The 21,401-nt window shown below is 35.6% G+C and overlaps 1 protein-coding gene across 1 annotated transcript in view; it reads right to left on the reverse strand.

The window, feature by feature from the left end:
- Positions 1-21,401, reverse strand: part of CSMD3 (CUB and Sushi multiple domains 3) — a gene marked incomplete at its 5' end in the record, with an annotated part of 687,334 nt that overhangs the window by 129,860 nt on the left and 536,073 nt on the right. The window contains 9 exons of the mRNA XM_081322366.1: positions 427-604; positions 1,882-2,070; positions 3,585-3,794; positions 4,617-4,733; positions 5,373-5,442; positions 6,395-6,513; positions 11,495-11,599; positions 14,694-14,790; positions 17,512-17,636. Coding sequence (XP_081178492.1) covers positions 427-604; positions 1,882-2,070; positions 3,585-3,794; positions 4,617-4,733; positions 5,373-5,442; positions 6,395-6,513; positions 11,495-11,599; positions 14,694-14,790; positions 17,512-17,636 — 1,210 coding nt within the window. The remainder of the gene's footprint in view (positions 1-426; positions 605-1,881; positions 2,071-3,584; positions 3,795-4,616; positions 4,734-5,372; positions 5,443-6,394; positions 6,514-11,494; positions 11,600-14,693; positions 14,791-17,511; positions 17,637-21,401) is intronic.

A 21,401-nucleotide genomic window follows, 5' to 3' on the forward strand; every position in this document is an offset into this window, starting at 1 on the left:
AATAATTCAGAGAAACAAATATATGTCAGTGACGTATCAACCTTAAATGTGTTTTATCATAAATAGGTAAATTATGTTCTGTGATCATGTATTAATAGGTTTGGTCTTTTGAACATAAATTTACAGAATTCATAATGTAAATTTATAAATATGTAATCCCAGAGATAAATTTTTCAAAGACATTGCAGCAGATCTTAACGGTAACCCTAACCCTAACTGCTATAGTGAACAATATTAACATTGTGCTTATGGTTAACTAGTTGGGACAACATTCCTATAGAACACTTAGAATAATAAACCAATATTTAATCATCAAACACCTGAGCTGTTAAATCAATCAAAACAGTAATTTGTATTTAGTAATTTTGCTTGTTCTTATGCATGACTTTATTGCATAATAAAGAAATTATGGTAATTTTTGCTTACCAGACTGTTATAAAATCATATATTGGTTCTGTCTGAAGAACAGTAAAATTGATATAAATGCCATTTCCTGGTGGTACTCTTACTAGCCAAAAGCAGTCTTGAAAATTTGGATATTCATCAGGGTAGCCAGGTGAATATATTGTACCATTCATAGCAGTTATGTTTCCTCCACAAAGAGCTGGAAGGAAGGAAGGGAAGGAGAAGGAGGGGAGGGAAGGGAGGAAGAAAGTTAAGTGTAGTGATTTCATAATGCTTATGCATTTTTTTAAAAAAAATAATAATTGGAAAATACATTTTATTGCTTTAGTATAAAAAGAACAAACCCAAATCACAATTGACCCCAAAACAGACAGCCCCCCCCCCGAGAACAAAACTAAACTGAACGACATATTATGGATTTTTAGGAACCCTGTTTTTTTAAAAGCTACAATTATATCTTAACTTCATAAAATATTAAAAAGTTCATTACATTGAAAAAATTTCAACATAAAGAACATCAGAAATTGTTCATCAAGGGAAACAGAACATGTATCATCAATTAAAGGCTGCAAATCTAGAGCCACAAAGTTGTTTCAACTTTGAAGAGTATTTTTTTAGCTGCACCCAATGCTCAATAAATCAATGTTCTTTTAGTGATATATCTTATATATAATTCAAAAGTACATTCTTATTATTAAACCATTTTGATATTTGACATTTAAACCAAAACATGGAAAGAAAAAAAAAACCTCTCTGCAAAATTATAAGTACTAGCAGTACATTTAATTATTTTTATGTTGTCCATCTCCCTTATAAGGTGACTCTGGGTGGCTTATAAGTTACAAAACAAATTAAACAATTAAAATATTAAAACATTAAAAGTACACAGGTTAAGATTTTAAAACCACATTGAAACAAGAATTAAGAGACAAATAGGATGTAGACGAGATCTTACCCCTTCTTACATGCAACATAATAAATTTAGAATTCATAAATCTGCTTCCAATGCCAACTTCAGTCTGACTGAAATTGCTACAGTTTATATGTACTTGGCTTATAGCACATAACAAAATGTAACATAAAATTTTAATAGTGGGCATACCATGAATCTAGTGCAGAACTAATGAATATGATTTGTAATCAAACAAAGACAAGATTTTGAAATACTTGCTGTTTTCCTTAAACAATTTTTTTCACATTTCCATGGATATAATTCCGTTGCTCAATAGCCTAACTATTGTATAAACCCCTATCCTGCTTTCAATCTGTTGACTATACTATCTTTTAAAATATTATCTATCTATCTATCTATCTATCTATCTATCTATCTATCTATCTATCTATCTATCTATCTATCTATCTATCTATCTATCTATCATCTATCATCTATCATCTATCTATATATCTATCTATCATCTATCTATATATCTATCTATCATCTATCTATATATCTATATATCTATATTGAAAACATACCTTCACACCTTGGAAGAGGATGATTCCAGTTACGACTGATTCCATGAAGGCAAGTAAGGGCTGAATTTCCAATTAAAGTGTATCCAAGAAAACACTCAAATGAAACAGTCTGTCCTACAGTAAAGTCAGTTCCAATAACAAATCCATTTCGGAAGGGACGTGGATCAGGACAACTTTGTAACTGATATGCTGGGGGGAAAAATGTCAGTGTACCACAAACATTAAAGGTATTTCTTGAGAAATATTTTAAGCACCCCTCCCTCTGTGTGCTTCTCTTTCTAACACATGAACACAGGACTCACACAGTATAACCACAGTATATTCCTAATCCCAACTCTTCATACTGTTTTTTTTAAACATTTGAATGATATCATGGAATTGAAGTCATTTTACTTATCTATGTTTTTCACTACTGAGGGCTGAGCTTTTTCTCAAGGTGAGATCAGATCTAGCCCCTACAGGGAACATTCTACATTCTATATAATACTGTCTAAATAAATGTATTGGTTCTTCTCCTTTTTTCAGTCCCAGCATCTGGAAGCACCTGGCTGAACTTGTCGCAGCTTGAAGTTATGCAGCATTAAACCTGGTTAATATTTTAGCCAGGAAAGCAGCAAGGAATAAGAGAGCTATGGACAAGATGGGAAGCTTAAAGCATTCAGAGAATGAAAATGGCAAACCATTTTTGCCATATTATAAAGAAAATGACATGGCTGTCCATATAATCAATTTTAACTCCAAGGTATTTTTATCTTTAAAGAAAATCATTAACATTTAATGAAGGCTTTGACATTTGCTTGCTTTGAATTCCTGGTCACACTTCAGATTTTTTTCTAAAATGGCTTCTACTTTCAGAATCATCATGTATATATGCATGCATGCATTCATGCATGCATACATACCTACACACACACGTAGAGGTTTTCATTTTGGGGTCCCATTGTTGAATGTAAGGATATAAGTCACATGGTAATGTGACATTACAATATTTCCAATAGTTTTTAATTTCATCAGTAGATGTTTTAACTTATTCTATTGTTATTTTATGTAAACTGGCAAAAGAAATAATGATAAATAAATGTTGTGTGTCCCTCTTGCCAGTCCCTGTTCAACAGCTATGCATTGTTTAAAAAGCTTTTGGGGCTTATATATTAATAGTGAATTGAATTCAATGGGATGCACACTACCTGACAACTTATTTATGGGAGAAATCCTATTTAAGCTCACCTACTGAAATCACCTATTTTCCTAGTGTGTTATGAGAACTGCCAACCTTGAAGAAAAACAAACTCAGAAAGGGTGTAGGTTTCAAAGAAACTCCTTCTTTTGAGTGGAGAGGGGTTTTGACTATTTCAACCATACCATTGTATAGTTTTCTGTCTTTTTGTAATTATATGCTCCCAAACATAAATAGTGGATCTAATTACCATGAGAAATAATTAGTAAGTAACATTGTAGATCACTCCAAACACAAATGAGACTGCAATCTGTTGATAATGCTATAATTTGGGGTAATGGACTTAATGGTCTATTTTATTCCACTCTATTTTATCCTATGATTCCTTAAATGAAATCACTACAAAACAAACTAAAACAAGCCATTCTTTATATTTATACAAAAATATTTTTTGCCATTTTTAGTAATGCGGCATTTTTGTAACATTATAACATTTATAACGTAAAAGGTAGAGGTTATCACACACCTTGATACACAATATGAAATCCTTGTTTGTTCTGAGAATAATCACTGTGAAAATATAAGCTAGTTTCATGTGTTGTACTGAAAAGAGAAGAAGGTAGCTGAGGACCGCTGAGTCTACCAATGGCAGTGCTAATGTCAGGTGATCCACTTCTAACTTCCAGGTAATCATGGATTGTCTCCGTTGAAAAGTTCACAAATTGCAAATGCACTCCTGAAAATATTGTTTTAAAAAAATCAAAAGGATAAAATCTAAACATTGTAATATTAATACTAAAATCCAGGAAGATGCTGCACTATTAGACTAAACTGCCAAACCAAACATCTGTTTGTTTTCAACATTAGAAGAAAATATTTGTAGCTCAGGGCTGAACTGCGGGGTGCTTGGCTTGTACCATAAATACATCAAATTAAGCATAAATACATCAAAGTAAAACAAAACAAAACAAAAACCCTCTAATATGAAACAGTGCCATAAGCAATGTTTCATTTTCTTGGAGCTTTGTACCTTCAGAAAAGTTCTACTAATCAAATGTATCCTACTTGGAAAGTACACAAATTGTCCACACACCTTGCCACTGCCATTGCCACTGCCAACATCAGTAGCTCAATAAACACCAAATGCATGTGTAGACTCTCTGGCTGGGGAGTTCTAGAAGTCCACACATCTTAAAGTAGCTAAGGTTGAGAAACTGATCTAAGTTGTCCATTGTGTGTCTAATAATAGTAGATATGCCTATGGGTTACTACAGTAGGGCTTTTCTAATGTTCTTACATTCAAAATATTCCAGTTTCTGATACACCTGACTCTTAAGGGAAGATTGCTCTGAAGCCCTGAAAAACTCCTTCAAATGAACACACACAACATAAAGTTGGATGCTCCAAACAATTTCAGCATAAATTCATTTTCAACCATGCATGGTGAGAAGAACTAACTTGGTGAATAAAGTATACGTGCTATGGCAAGTTTTAAATGAGGATCATATTTAGTAGGGCTTCATTTCTGCTAAATGGTAGTAAATGGAATAAGACATACCAAACCCAACAGGCAGCTTGATGGTCCATGTACAGTCCAAACTACTAGGATAATTCCCGGGAAATCCTGGGCTAAGGATCACACCACTGAAGTCTGACATGGAACCACCACATTGTGCTACAAATGAAAGGTTGGAAAAAAAGCTCATTTAAACTATGTTCTCTTGTCTTAGCTTCTTAGGCAGTGTTTCTCAACCTTAGCCATTTTCAGATGTGTAGACTTCAGCTTCCAGAATTCTGAGAATATTGGCTGGGAATTCTTGTAGTTGAAGTCCACACATTTCAAAATGGCCAAGTTTTAGAACACCATTTTAAAGAAATACACTCAAAACTCAGTTTATGCAAGTGTCCGAGGACAGAAGCATCTATAGCTCCTTATTCTTTTGATCCAGTTTTGGCCTGTTCTGAGCAAGTGATACATAGGTAGAAAAGGTTCAAGTAGGGTAGGGAGTAGAATATGAAATAGCATAACAGGGAAAGTGGTTGAAATACTGAACAGAGCACTTCCTACTCTTTATTATGCTATAGACTCCTGTTGTATTTCATAATGTATCAGACTTTAGTCATAACAATGTTTTTATTTATCTTTTGAAAAAAATGTAACTATTTGAGCATTTTAATGCAATGTATTCTGTTCACATCACAGAACTTCCTCCATCTTTCCATCAAGACACTATAAAACTCACAAATAAATTTCTAATACATGTTTAGTTGTCCCATATCCTATTTTTTTTTACTTTATATATGGAAGATATACCTAAGCAAATTGGAATAGGATAATTCCATCTTCTCACTGGTCCAGGCATGCAGGTGATATGTGAATGTCCCTGTAAAATGACAAAACATTTTAAAATTATCAAATTAACAGTCAGTTCTGTGCTGGACTTTATCATGCATAACAATAAAATGGTATCACAATTTGCATCCTGAGATGTAAACCTGGGAGCCAAACTGTCTGGCAAGGTCTCATTAACATGGCCAATTATGCTCTGGTTTGGCTGCAGCAACCTCAGCAAGTCATTGGCACAAAAACCTCCGTTGGACGCCTCGTATGCTTCCAAACTCTGGTCCTGTTAGCTAGGGAGCTATTTACATAGACAATGTTGCTTTACTGAATTTTAATGTATATGCCAAATGGCAAAGAACACAGGCTAGTGATGGTGCAGAATTGATGGAATATGTAGCATAATCATGTGGATATAATAGCTAATGTTTTCTTATCTATTGTATGGCAACAGATCAGATGTTCTTCTCGGCATCATGTAAAGTATGACCTTCACATTCCAAACTACATTTTCATTTAAGGATCTGGAAACAACAATTATACAATGATCTTCATTAAAACAAAACAAAACCATACACAAACAAACATATAACTAATGATGATTTAAAGGCTCCAACAAGTAATATCAGATTCTTGGTGAATGCTTTGGACATGTTGATGTCTTTAACTTTGTGAGAAAGAGAAATGTTTTGAAATAGATGTTTGACAGATAGATATAGATAGACAGACAGACAGATTATAGATAGAAATGGAAGAAAGAATATGAAAGAAACTCAATAAATATAAACATAAAACAATTTTAATAGAACCTAATTTATCTTCCTTCTGCACCTATAATTTACACACTGTATTCATCCATGTTTCTTTTCCTGAATTACTATTGATATTCCCAAAGATTCAGGACAATAATGTTTTTACTTTCTGGCTAGATTACAGAAACAATAATATCTTAGTTAGAAATGAATAATACACATGAATTTGAAAAAAAAATCTACCTGGAGAGAATATCCTTGGTCACACTGGAAGGAAACGACATCTCCCACCATGTACCTGTCTCCAATCTTAATTCCACTATTTGGGATCTGTGGTTCAGGACAGGAGTCCAAACCTATAGCTGTGGAAAGTTAAAAAACTTAACAATGACAAAATAAATTTATCCTTTGTTATGCAGATTCTGACATAAAAGCAGAATATTAACAAAGTCCCCATACCGAGGGAGAATTGAGTCAGTAAGACAATAATATAGCATTATTGAAAACTGTCTACCTTATAGAACACAGGGCCAAACTCCCCACGGCACATGACGTGTCGTATCACGACTTTTTGTGCATTGCCGGAGCTGGAGTGGGCACGGCCTCCACATGATGCAACCGGCCCATGGACCAGCAGTTTGACACCCCTGTTCTAGAAGTTTCACAAGTCTTACTGTAAAGGTTTAAGAGACTATTCTCAGAGTTAGCAGAATACAAGTATATTGGATTCCTATCTCGTTCAGAGACTTTCAAAATCCATCAACAAAAGCCAAGTGCATGATATTGCCTTGGGAAAGGGAAAAAAGCTAAATGTAGAACAATGGACTAATTACCATCTGTACCTAAGTACAGTTGAAATATGATTTTTTTTTTACAAATTAGGGGTTTCAAGAGAAAAAGTAAATTATAAAAGAGCGGTATGAAAGCAAAGTACAGATAGTCCTTGACTTATGACCATTTGCTTAACAGCAGTACAAAGTTACAACATCTTGAAAAAAGTGACTTACGACCTGCACTTCCACTTATGACCATTGTATTATCCCCATGATCGGGTTGGTAGTGGGGCTGTAGAGTTGATCTCCGAGCTTTGCAGCCAAATTGCCAAGCTCAGAGACCAAACCTACAACCCATCCATGATTTGTCTTAGCAAGAGGGTTATAAAATGTTGCTTCTAACCATTTATTATATTTTTTAACAATTGCTACTAGGAAGGACAGCTGGCCAAAGGTTGTTCACAGGATAAAATGAAAGATAAATAAAAAAAATCCTGGATTTTAAAATGTATTTCAAAAATCCATATGTTGCATGACAAACCTTTTACTGAGCTACGCAAACTATTTTTATACTCTCATGTTCAAAGTCCTCTGCATGTAAGCTGAACGATACATAAACATTTAAAATGCAGTAAGAGAGCATGGAACATCAAGTATTAAATATGAAGTGGAAGAAAAGAAAGCTTTTCTAAATAAAATTAAACAGCCAACAAGTAGCCGCAGAAGCTAAAAGCTTTCCAAAATAAATAGGTTTTACAACCTTTCCAAAAGGCTGGAAGAGAAAAACAGTTTTTCATATCAACAGAAAGCTGATTCCAAAGCTTTGGAGTAACTGCAGTAAAAAATCAGATACTTGGCTGTTGACAGTTTGTCTCACATGAAGCTGAAAGAGATCTGAATATTTTCCCATAACTGGGCCTGAGGCTTAAAGGGAAAGCTAGTCTCTTGAGGACCTCAATCTAAGACCACAATTAATGTCAGAAACAACAAACAACTCTGAGACTCAGAGATAACCTATATATTGACATTCATACTAAGCATGGATATTCTTGCCTTTGATAGCCATAAAAAAAAGCCAGAAAAGACATTTGTTCATCTTTCCAACACAGAAAGATGGATGGGGTTGTCCAGTTGGGAATAAGCTCTATTTGTCATACAATCTTTTTTCTCTAATAAGTGATATTAATTGTATTGCTCAAGTATAGCATCAAGTTTGTTTTTCAAAGTGATTTTGACAGTTCATATATAATTCATTGTTTAATAAACAGAAAGAGTGTACGTGCAGTAGAGAATCCAGTTAATCTTGCTACTTTAATTTGTTAACTGTATTAATGTTTCTACACACACACAAAGAGACAGAGAGAGAAGAGAGTAAATGGAGGTGGGAAAGAATATGCTTGTTGTTTTATAGTTGTCCCCCTTCTCTCAAACCTATAGAACAAGATAACCTTGGATTATTAGAATTAATTGTGGGGGGAAAAAAACACATTTGGATCATTTGATTGAGTATAAGGTAAAAAGGTAAAGGTTTCCCCGCACATGCGTGCTAGTCGTTTCCGACTCTAGGGGCCGGTGCTCATCTCCGTTTCAAAGCCGAAGAGCCAGCGCCTGTCCGAGGATGTCTCTGTGGTCATGTGGCCGGCATGACTAGACGCCAAAGGCGCACAGAACGCTGTTACCTTCCCACCATAGTAGTGGTCCCTATTTTTCTACTTGCATTTTTACGTGCTTTCGAACTGCTAGGTTGGCAGAAGCTGGGACGAGTAACAGGCGCTCACTCTGCTACGTGGCACTCGGGATTTGACCCGCCAAACTGCTGACCTTCTGATCGACAAGCTCAGCGTCCTAACCTACTGAACCACCGCGTCCCTTTGATTGAGTATAAATTAATTTAATTAATAAAATAAAATAAAAATGGTTGGCCACAAAAAGCAATCACATACTTTGAGGAACAAAGCAATAATTGTCATTATTATATGTATCCCATTATAATTTAACTTCCTGTTTAATTGTCTAAAGGTTCACGTAGATTCTAGCTTATGAAATTGATAATTTTATAAAATGATTCCACTACATTACCATAATACAGGTAGCCATCGACTTACAACCATTTGTTTAGTGATCGTTTGAAGTTACAATGGCACTGAAAAAAGTGACTTATGATTGTTTTTTATACTTATGACCGTTAGAACATCCTCATTGTGGACTAAGTCAAGGACTCCCTGTAATTATCATTTATCTGCAATGGAGGATATGAAAATGAGAGAGAAAGAAAAGATAACTAGGTCTAACCACAAATGGCCTTTCATACTTTTTCACCAAATCTGGGAACATATAAATTGAGGAATTTTACTGAGTTTTATCAGGAAAGACATTCATTCCTATATAGTTTTTCCAAAAGACAACACCTATTTCCTGGGTCTAACGGTACTGCTACTGAAAATCCCCTTGTTCTCTTGTGATCTTTTGCCGGGGGATTGAAATAAAGCATGTGAAGCCAAAGAAACTGCTAAAGAAATTATTGTCAGGTGAAATACAGGATACTGTCACAAATAAGGGTAAGGCTATCCATCAAGTTCTTCACTAAAATTCTCTTCCATTTTGAAAAAAAATATATTTTAAAAACAGGTTTTCTTTCAACAAAAATGAATAAAAGTTTATATGAGAGACATATAGGAATATTTTCTCTATCTGGCATTGAAAATAAGAAGGAAAGACATGAAAAAAGAACTAAGAAGAGAAAGAAAAATGGGGGGTCACAAAAAATATAGAGGTCTATTATGTGTCATGATTCTGCCCCATCTCTTAAATAAAGAGTTGAAAATTCCCAAACATGTACGGATTATCGTCCCTTCCTCCAACATACAGAGCAAACCTTTGCTATTGCTAAGCACATTGATTTGTGCTTTAGATTGTAAGCCGCCCTGAGTCTTCGCAGAAGGGCGGGATATAAATGGGATTTTTTTAAAAAACACAACTTGATCTAGTGTAGCTTTTTGGAGCTTGAGATAAGAGTTTTGAGCAATATGCAATTTCATCCTTTCACTTGACACTAGAAATTATGTTATCTATATCCCCTTCTTTTCATTTCATTTTCATCAACTGTGTGCAAGTTTGACAAAGAGATGAAGTGTGCAGAAATTATGAATTGTAGCTCATCTACTTACTAATATTGCCAGTTATTCCATGTCACTTAAATCATTGGTGAGTAAGTGAGTGGTTAACAGAGCTAGACAACTGCAAGATATATTCCATATGAAATGACTGAATCAAATATTGAGATCTATATATAATCATGACAACTTCCTGATATTTCAAAGTACCATTCCAGCTTTCAAACAACCAATTATTTGAACATTTTTTTTTCAAAAAGCCAGCAAGGCAGTAAAATGTAAAATAAAAAATAGGATTGCATGTCAATGCAGGAAGATGATACAATAATACACATCTCTCAGAATTCCTACTTCTTTTTTAAAAAAATCTAACAATTAAGAATATCTAGTTATATTACAAAATGGAACTGTGATTGAAGAGCTTTTGGATTCTGACAGATCAGACAAATGGTCCCAAAGTTCAAGTTTATATGTCTGATTTGGATACATAGGCTGTTCTGTTTACATGGGACACTGAGAAAATAACATACATTCTGGAGAAAAAGCTGTCTGCATTTGCTCAGGCTTCTTCTTCATATAAATGATGGCTGTTTTTTTATGATTGAGGGATTCAGATTTGATCTCAAATATACATGTGACACTATAGGAACCAAGGAGAGTTGTAAGCTTATATTTGATGCAGTAATTGAATGCTAAGAACTGCTATCTTTGACAAATAAATATTTAATGATAAATTAGCATCACATAATGATCTGAGTTATGAACAACAAATCTTTGGCAATTTACTACTGTCCTGTATTTTCTTTGTTTCTTTATTGTTTTAGTCATCGACCTCTCCTCAACATGATTTAATAGCATAAAATCTAAACCGTTAGACAGACAAACTTAACTACCCACATAGATAACAGGTTGATTCATGGTCACAGATGTAATTTAAGCCTTGCATAAGATTTGGGAAAATTTGCCTAAAGATATGTCACTTTGGTCTTTCAAAATTGGCAGCTTTCCTCCTACTTTAAAGAATCAATAGAAACAAGTTAAGCCAAATTCCTTTTCTATCTCAGAATGATTCATTTCCCCCGCATTTATCTCTGAAAGTGCTTGATGTTCCACATATATTTTTAATACTTACCTGTTTATTTTTCCTCCCCCCACTTTTCAGTTCTGAATGCTTCATCAGTCAAAATCCTGATTTCTCAATCCTAATAAATACAGACTCTGGAATTTTTTGTATTTATATTTTGTTACTTTGTTTCTTTCATAAATTTAATGGCTTGTATATAACAAAACAATCCATAATTAAAGCCAGAATAATTGTATGAAAATTCACTTCCTTACGATCCTATCATTCTCCGTCTTTCAACAGAACCAACATTTAATTTCTTGAAGTGTAAATGTCTACATTTTCAAAGTCATTCAGGTCTATCTAATGGCAATATATATTGCAATTACATTACCTGTGTATTCTAAATGAAAGCCAGCAGCCGACACACTAATATCTGATTGAAAATTTAAGTACAAATTGTTGGATGTACTATTAAGAAGTGGAGGTATTGTGGTTCCTGTGGGGGAAAAAAGAAGTTTCCAGATTATTAATCTGCAATTAATTCTTCTATTTCTTTCCACATTTCACAGTTTTACCTATAAATATAAGCAATGTCTCAGTTTACCATTTATATCCAATTCAAAAGAGTGCTCTTAATGGATCCAGTCAGCCACCTTGGTTCTTGGTGATTGAGATTGAAAAGTTTTCCTTCCTTTTCAAGTTAAGCAAGGTTCAGAAAGCGAGTTTCAAAGAAATGAAAAGCATAAAAAGTGAAATAATACTACTAGGTTATATAAACACCATTCACAATTCCTCTCTATATTATTATATCTTTCAAACTATACTAGCTTCCACCAAACCTATGAGGATCTTATCAAGTCTATCTACCTACCTCTTTCTCAGTCTTCCCATCTTCTGGATACACCTTTTTTCACATATTTATTATGCAATTCAATCCTTTGAAATTCAATCATCATTCATTCTCTAACTGTGATCAAATCCTCAGCTTCTTTCTTTCATATTGGTTATTGACACACACACACACACACACACAGAGATTTTATATATATACATATATACATATACACATACTTGTATACACACACACACACACACACATACATATACATATACATATACATATACATATACATATACATATACATATACATATACATATACATATACATATACATATACATATACATATATATATATATATATATATATATATATATATATATATATATATATATACACACACAGAGAGACATATATTTATATATTTATTTCAAGGTCAATATAATCTTTTTAATTGATGTTAAGTTTTGTAATTTGTTGTATTGTTTTTTAAAAAAACCTTGTGAACCGCCCTGAGTCCTATGGGAGAAGGGCGGTATATAAATTGAATAAATAAATAAATTATATATAAGGTAAAGGTAAAGGTTCCCCCACACATGCGTGCTAGTCATTTCCGACTCTAGGGGGCGGTGCTCATCTCCGTTTCAAAGCCGAAGAGCCAGCGCTTGTCCGAGGACGTCTCCGTGGTCATGTGGCCGGCATGACTAGATGCCAAAGGCACACGGAACACTGTTACCTTCCCACCGTAGTGGTCCCTATTTTTCTACTTGCATTTTTATGTGCTTTCGAACTGCTAGGTTGGCAGAAGCTGGGACGAGTAACAGGCGCTCACTCTGCTACGCGGCACTCGGATTTCGACCCGCCAAACTACCGACCTTCCGATCGACAAGTTCAGCGTCCTAACCTCCTAACCCACTGAGCCACCGCGTCCCTTCTATATATATATATATATATATATATATATATATATATATATATATATATATATATATATATATATATATGGTTTTTGCTAACAAAGAATTAAAGGGAGACTGATATTTGTTAGCAAAAACCAAAAAAAAAAAATTACACAAATATGAGCTGTCACTGCTTTGACTACTGCCTGTTGATGGCCTTGGGTTAGGCTGAAACAGGAAATAAGATTTGTCCCATGTTTGGGGCCTAGCAAGGTATACATACATACATACATACATACATACATACATACATACATATATATATGCCTCACAACAGACACTTATTGCTTTCTATCTCTCTAATATTACTCCATTAGCCAGTCTGCCTATTATTGGATCCTTGCTGTAGACTTTAATTATGTCAAGATCATGAAAACACATACTCAATTTGCATTGCATGTGCAAATTAACTTAGACACAACCAAAAACAAATCAAACTTGTACTCTAGAGCTGATCTATACTTTACACCTACAATTAAAATATATAGCACCACCAGAAAGGTTAATTATATAAGTTAATGTTTAAAATGAAAGTGATAGTAAGTTCTGATAAAGTCAGCAGTTTGCTATTAGTTCTGTATCCCTGCTTGGTCCCTTAAATTAGCTACAATTTCAATTGTTCCTTGCAGCATTATTCTGGAGCATTAAAGAAAAAAATCAAATGGTATATGGCTTCCAGGCATAACTGCTGCTATGAACTGTGGTCACCATAAATAGGTACAGAAGTGGGTAGATGGACCAGAAAGTTGGGATCTCTCCAGGCAATTTATTATTGTCCTCTAAATTGAAAATCCATTGTTATTGGTCAATACTTTGGTTGGCAGTGCTGAAACTTTTTGGCACCAGCATTCCTTAACAGTAAAAAACATAGTTAAAAGTAAAGTAGAACAATTCAGAAGAAAGTGATATGATGACAAATATTTTTGCAATGAGGGTTGAAAAGCTGAACAAAACAACAATAGATTTTCTATAAGGTGAAAGGGCCCTGGAGTACCAAAAATGTTTAATTTATAACCACATTAAAACTTTTGGAAAACATAAATAGCTTTTTTTTTATTTTTGGCATAGCACAGAGGTGCCTAAACTAGCTGAAGAAGTTGATTGCTTCAGCTGTTCGTAAGCTCTATGGAAAAGTCACAGCCGATCTAGCATGCAAATTACTATTATTCTATTTTTCTTTTCTTTTCTTTTTCCACCTACATACAGAGTAAATAATGATTCTTAGGAGAAAAACAGGAATAATCAAAAGCAGAGAAACTGCAAGGTCACGGCTTAATTTGAAGAGAAAGGGAAAGAAAAGTGGGATGATTAAATGACTCAAAGTTATATAAAAGCTTCATATTAAGAAAGTTGTTAGGTACCATATTTAACCAACCTTGGCCTTTTGTAATAACATTCAACTTTCACTCAGCTTATGCATCATAGTATCCTTAAGACCCAATATAATTTAATATAATAAAATATAATATAATTTAAACTTCCTTGCACTCAAAACATATTACATGAATGTCAGTTAATGTTGTGTTTGTTTCCTGTAATATAGAGATTCTGTTGGGGCAGATGGTAATAAAATCAGCTACAGTACTGTCAAAAATTTATGGTAGTACTAGATAATGAAACTACCATGAATCAGATATACAGTTGTCTAACTTGTTCTGTAAAATGGTGAATTTTAGCATCCTATATTACATGAATGTGAAATGTTTTATACTTGGCATTTATTCCTAGCACACAAGCTGATAGTTTGCCACAAAACAGAATATCAGACAGGAAGTTATTATTTCCATTCACCTGAGTAGCTTCCAAGTCTTGGAGCGTTGTTATCAGCACCATCATAAAAATCTAAAGAGTCCCAGTTATGCTCTGTTGCAAAACTTATCACTTGTACCTGTACAAAGGGCAAAGACATAGTGCAAAATTACCAGACAATATGGAATTCCTCTACTTCATATTATATTGCCAGAAATGAATCAGTATTGGAGGGTTTATTCAGATTTATGTATTTCAACTAATTATTGGATTTCAGCCAAATATATTTCTAAATATGACTTTATGCACAATAATGATTGTAATCAGAACAGAACAGAATAACAGAGTTGGAAGGGACATTGCAGGTCATCTAGTCCAACCCCTCTACAGGAGACCCTACATCATTTCTGACAGATGGCAGTCCAGTCTCTTCTTGAAAGCCTCCAGTGATGAAGCTCCCAAGACTTCTGAAGGCAAGCTGTTCCATTGATTGTTCTCACTGTCAGAAAATTTCTCCTTATTTCTAAGTTGAATCTCTCCTTGATCAGTTTCCATCTGTTATTCCTTGTGTGGCCTTCAGGTCCTTTGGAAAATAGGTTGACCCTCTTCTCTTTCTGACAGCTGCTATTGGAACACTGCTATCATTTTATTTATTTTATTTATTTATTATGGGACTTATATGCCGCCCTATCTCCCAAAGGACTCAGGGCAGCTAACAGCAATAAAAACAACAGTACAAAAGTTAAGAAAAAATTAAATAACAGCCCCAAATATTAATTACACAGTTAAAAATTAAAACTTTTAAAAACCGATCATCAATCCAGGTCAACCTGATGGAAAAGGAACGTTTTGAGGTCGCAGCGAAAGGACCGGAGGTCCGGGGCCATCCGAAGCTCAAGGGGGAGTTGATTCCAAAGGGCTGGCGCTCCCACAGAGAAGGCCCTCCCCCTGGGGGTCGCCAGCCGACATTGTGCACCCTGAGGAGGCCCTCTCTGTGTGAGCGCACTGGGTGATGGGAAGTCGTTCCTGGCAGCAGATGGTCCCGCAGATATCCCAGGCCTAAGCCATGTAGGGCTTTAAAGGTAAGTACCAGCATGTCTCCCCTGGTCCTTTTCTTCACTAATCTAGCCATCACTGAAACCAATCTCTCTAATTCTCCCACCACCACAACTCAATGACTCAAAATAGAGATGCTATAATTAGCTATGTATCCATATTTATGAATCACTGTATTTACTTCTCAATTAGTGAGATTTCAGCAAGAGCTTGCTTGCTTGCAAGTTAGACTGCACCCCTGATGTAGGAGATGACTAGGCTGAATTCGAGGGAGGGGTCAAACGTATCATAAGTCACGAATCTCTATGTGCCTACAACAGATCTAAGTCCAGCCCACCTCGAATGCCTCTTAATTACCGCTCATTTCCCTTGACCATTAGTACCTCAGATTTTGTAGAGTTTAAACTTTGCAATAAATCTTTATAGACATTTGAACTGCCTGAATCTCCTGATTTCCCCAGCACTTGCCACATATGAAAGTCCAGTGTGGCCAGTACTGTGTTCATATATCAATATTTTAAATTAAGGATGCCTGACATAATTTGAATTTTAGTATAATTAGTTGATAATTAGATAAATGGTTTAAAATACTGCAGATACCACACTGTTTTCACATTGTCAGTTAATTAACTTTTCAAAACCAAAATTAAATATGGTTCAAAGGTCTTTGCATGACTCTGAATAAAAAATACACCCTTCATCTCCATTCTAGTTGTTATCAAGTGCTGTTAAGACAAGGTTATAAATCTCTAATGCTCTTTGAAATCTTGGCTGAAAAAAAGGACTTTATAGTGAACCAGCTAATTCTCACTATGAGAGAATTCTGAACACATGTGTGTGGGTGGAACTGCTAATGCCTTAGATAATATGGTTTCTTAGAGAATCCATTGTATAATGAAATGAGAAAAAATAACCAGCTCCCTTAAAGCAATATATACAAAGAGTCTGCATAACAGTACTATATGCTTTGATTAACTGTAGTTCTGCAACAATGACTTTCCTAGCAAAGTGATTTAAAGAGTGATTCCCGTCACGTGTTAAAGACCTGCATATCATGATGCATATCATGATGCTATAAATTAAGATAATTATTTATCTCCCCTATTTATTCCATGTTAACATATTTCATACACTTTCTCATAACCATATTCCAAAGCTGTATTGTATAGTATGTATTTATGTGGGTATGTATGTCTTAAAGATGTGCAGAGATTGGAATTTGATGGGCAAATTCTGAGTTGATGTGTTTGTAGCACCTAAATCAACTAGGTCTCTTTCTATGTAATCACAGTTGCCCTCTGCAGCTCACACACACACACACACGTCTACCTCATAGGCATTGCAAATGGGGCACAACAGATTGTAAAGCTGACATCTTTGTCCCATCTGACTGAGTCCTTACCATAATATTTATAGAAATGAGAGTTAAATTTTGTGCCTGTATCAGAGATGGAGAACTTTGGGATGTCTTATTTTCTATAAGCTCTCCACAAATCACTTTCTTATCCATTATGCATATGTATTACTCATAATAGAAGAAGGAGATAGATAGATTCTATCAAAAGAATTAAATATCTTTCATTTTCCTGATAACGAAGCAGCAATTTCAAAATAATTCAGATACAAAAGCACTAAACTAGGATTCAAACACCAGAAGGAACTGCAAAAATATTCATAAGAGCAAAAAAGGATACAAAATAATATCTTTGTTTATGAGTCAAACAAAAACAGACCTTAATTTTTAAATACCTTAATGGTAAAAACTGTTAACATTTGTACAGATTAAAAACACCTGTATTTTTACCTGAATCCCAGCTCCCTCTGGCACTGTGATCTTCCACACACAATTCAGATTGTTGTCATAAGGCTCAGGGTATCCCGGAGACAAAATCGTTCCTTTACGTTTAGTTAAAATACCTCCACAGGGCACTGAAAGCAGACATTTTAACTATGGAAATGGTTCATGCATCAAAACAGAGATACAATGTAATAAAAGCTTACATGACTACAAGCATCATCAATCTGAGCAGTTTTACAATACAATTCTAGAATTCAAGACAGACATGAGATAAGAAATAAGAAGCAAAGAAATTACTAAAGAAATAAAGCCTTGACACAACAAATTCTGTTTCAAAAATTGGAAACATATCAAATTACTTCAAAATCTATGGATTAGGCAGAAATTAAAACTGAACATTTGACCTAATATGAAGACTCTTGGATATACTTATATCTACTTTCTCCTATTAAAAATATACCTATTCTTTTAAAACATAAAATTCAGAAGCAACTTTGAGAGTATCTGGAGAGGATATCAAAGGAATAGGACCAGCCCATTCATATGCCTTGTGCATAACCTGCAGTGTCATAACTAGATACTATTTGTAGAGAACAACAGAAATGATTTTGGAAAAGGAATGTGGCATTGAAATATTGGGGCTATCGGTACAGATCAAAGAAATAATGAAATCTTGCTAGTAAAGATAATCCAAAGCTACACATGAGCAGTCACAATCCTTTTCCAAGGTCATCTCTGTGGTTCTCTATAGACTGTGTGTAATCCTGAGACCATAGTTATGTTTGCTGACATAGAAGATGTATGGAATATCTGAATGAACTGCCAAGTAGAAAAGCTGGGCCATATACTCAGTCAGCAAAGAGTGAGGTAAAAAAAAATATATCAACATCTAGTTCTGTTATCATAAATATTGCTTGGGATTAACTTTGCTAGGAAATTCTTGCTCTGGAGATAATATTAGGGGATATCTTTCATCCTGAACTCCTCCCAAAAATGAAATATAAATGCAATAATACTTAATAACTGAATGGGAATTGAGAATGAGATCCTAGTGAACTCTTGAAAACTTTAGGAAGAATCACCCAGAAATTGAACTTGGGAACACTATTGTATAGTATGTTCTACAGTCCATGCCATAAATGTGATGCTGAAGAACTATTGCCTGATCTGTAGGGCTTGAATTACATAACTCTGAGGCCTTTAAATTTTATCAGTGATATTAATACAGCTAAATTACCCTTTGGACTTTTTCAAAATGATTATATAGATAGATAGATAGATACACACACACACACACACACACAGACACACACACACACACACACACACACATATATATATATATATATATATATATATATATATATATATATATATATATATATATATTCAAATTGCTAATAAAGAATTTGGGAGGCTAAGATGATCATTTCGAACTCATTTATGTTCTCATCAGTTAGTCATACCCTTTATCTGAGATTCGAACCCGGGCTGATTGTATATCAGGGAGTGTTTTAACCTCCTGAGCCACAGGTTCTGTCTCTCTTATATTAGCTGGAAGGCAAGGCAAATGTATGTTTAAGTATTTGTCAAGGCTTTTTGAGTGGACCTTGCTAATTAACTCTTTCATTCCTGTTTTGGCCCGGCTCAGGGCTTATCAGAATCTCAGATAAAGGGTATGACTAACTGATGAGAACATAAATGAGTTCGAAATGATCATCTTAGCCTCCCAAATTCTTTATTAGCAATTTGAATAATTTGCACAAATAATGAGCTGTCATAAGTTGACTAGTTCCTGTGGATAAGCCCTGAGCCGGGCCAAAACAGGAATGAAAGAGTTAATTAGCAAGGTCCACTCAAAAAGCCTTGACAAATACTTAAATATATATATATATATATATATATATGGGACGCGGTGGCTCAGTGGGTTAGGACGCTGAGCTTGTCGATCAGAAGGTCGGCAGTTTGGCGGGTCGAATCCCGAGTGCCGCGTAACAGAGTGAGCGCCTGTTACTCGTCCCAGCTTCTGCCCACCTAGCAGTTCGAAAGCACGTAAAAATGCAAGTAGAAAAATAGGGACCACTGTGGTGGGAAGGTAACAGCGTTCCGTGCGCCTTTGGCGTCTAGTCATGCCGGCCACATGACCACGGAGACATCCTCGGACAAACGCTGGCTCTTCGGCTATGAAACGGAGATGAGCACCGGCCCCTAGAGTCGGAAACGACTAGCACGCATGTGCAGGGGAACCTTTACCTTTACCTTATATATATATATATATATATATATATATATATATATAATTTATTTATTTTAATTCCATTTATATCCCGCCCTTCTCCGAAGACTCAGGGCGGCTTACAAGCTTAGCAGTAGCCTTCATTCTATGTATATGCCTGCTTATTAGGGCTTTCAAACACACACACCCAAGCGGCATTATTACAAAGTCAGCTTAATTGCCCCCAACAATCTGGGTCCTCATTTTACCTACCTCGGAAGGATGGAAGGCTGAGTCAACCTTGAGCCTGGTGGGATGCGAACCTGCACTGATTGCAGGCAGCTGGTGTTACTTAAGGAGGCATTAGCCCACTGCTCCACCAAGGCAAATATATATATATTTGTTGTTAGCTGCGAAGTCGTGTCCGACCCATCGCGACCCTATGGACAACATTCCTCCAGGCCTTCCTGTCCTCTACCATCTTCTGGAGTCCATTTAAGCTCACGCCTACTGCTTCAGTGACTCCATCCAGCCACCTCATTCTCTGTCGTCCCCTTCTTCTATTGCCCTCCATCTTTCCCAGCATTAGGCTCTTCTCCAGTGAGTCCTTCCTTCTCATTAGGTGGCCAAAGTATTTGAGTTTTAGCTTCAGGATCTGGCCTTCTAAAGAGCAGTCAGGATTGATCTCCTCTAGGACTGACCGGTTTGATCGCCTTGCAGTCCAAGGAACTCGCAGGAGTCTTCTCCAGCACCATAGTTCAAAGGCTTCAATTCTTTGGTGCTCAGCCTTTCTTATGGTCCAGCTTTCACTGCCATACATTGCAACTGGGAAGACCATAGCCTTGACTATACGCACTTTTGTTGACAGGGTGATGTCTCTGCTTTTTACTGTGCTGTCTAGATTTGCCATGGCTTTCCTCCCCAGGAACAAGCGTCTTTTAATTTCTTGGCTACAGTCCCCATCTGCAGTGATCTTGGAGCCCAGGAAAATAAAATCTGTCACTACTTCCATTTCTTCCCCATCTATTTGCCAGGAATTGAGAGGGCCAGATGCCATGATCTTGGTTTTCTTAATGTTAAGTTTCAACCCAAGTTTTGCACTCTCCTTCTTCACCTGCAACAAGAGGCTCTTTAGTTCTTCTTCACTTTCTGCCATTAGAGTGGTATCATCTGTGTATCTTAGGTTGTTGATATTTCTTCCGGCAATCTTAATTCCAACTTTTGATTCATCTAGCCCTGCCTTTCTCATGATGTGCTCTGCATATAAGTTAAATAGGCAGGGCGACAGTATACAGCCTTGCCGGACTCCTTTCCCAATTTTGAACCAATCAGTGGTTCCGTGTCCAGTTCTCACTGTTGCTTCTTGACCCGCATATAGGTTTCTCAAGAGACAAATAAGATGGTCTGGTACTCCCATCTCTTTAAGAACTTGCCACAGTTTGTTATGATCCACACAATCAAAGGCTTTAGCATAGTCAATGAAGCAGAAGTAGATGTTTTTCTGGAACTCCCTAGCTTTCTCCATGATCCAGCGTATGTTGGCAATTTGATCTCTAGTTCCTCTGCCTCTTCGAAATCCTGCCTGTACTTCTGGTAGTTCTCGATCCACATACTGCTGAAGTCTAGCTTGTAGGATTTTAAGCATGACTTTACTAGCATGAGAAATGAGTGCAATGGTGCG

Source organism: Vipera berus, assembly GCF_964194415.1.
Source record: "Vipera berus genome assembly, chromosome: 3".
NCBI lineage: Eukaryota > Metazoa > Chordata > Lepidosauria > Squamata > Viperidae > Vipera > Vipera berus.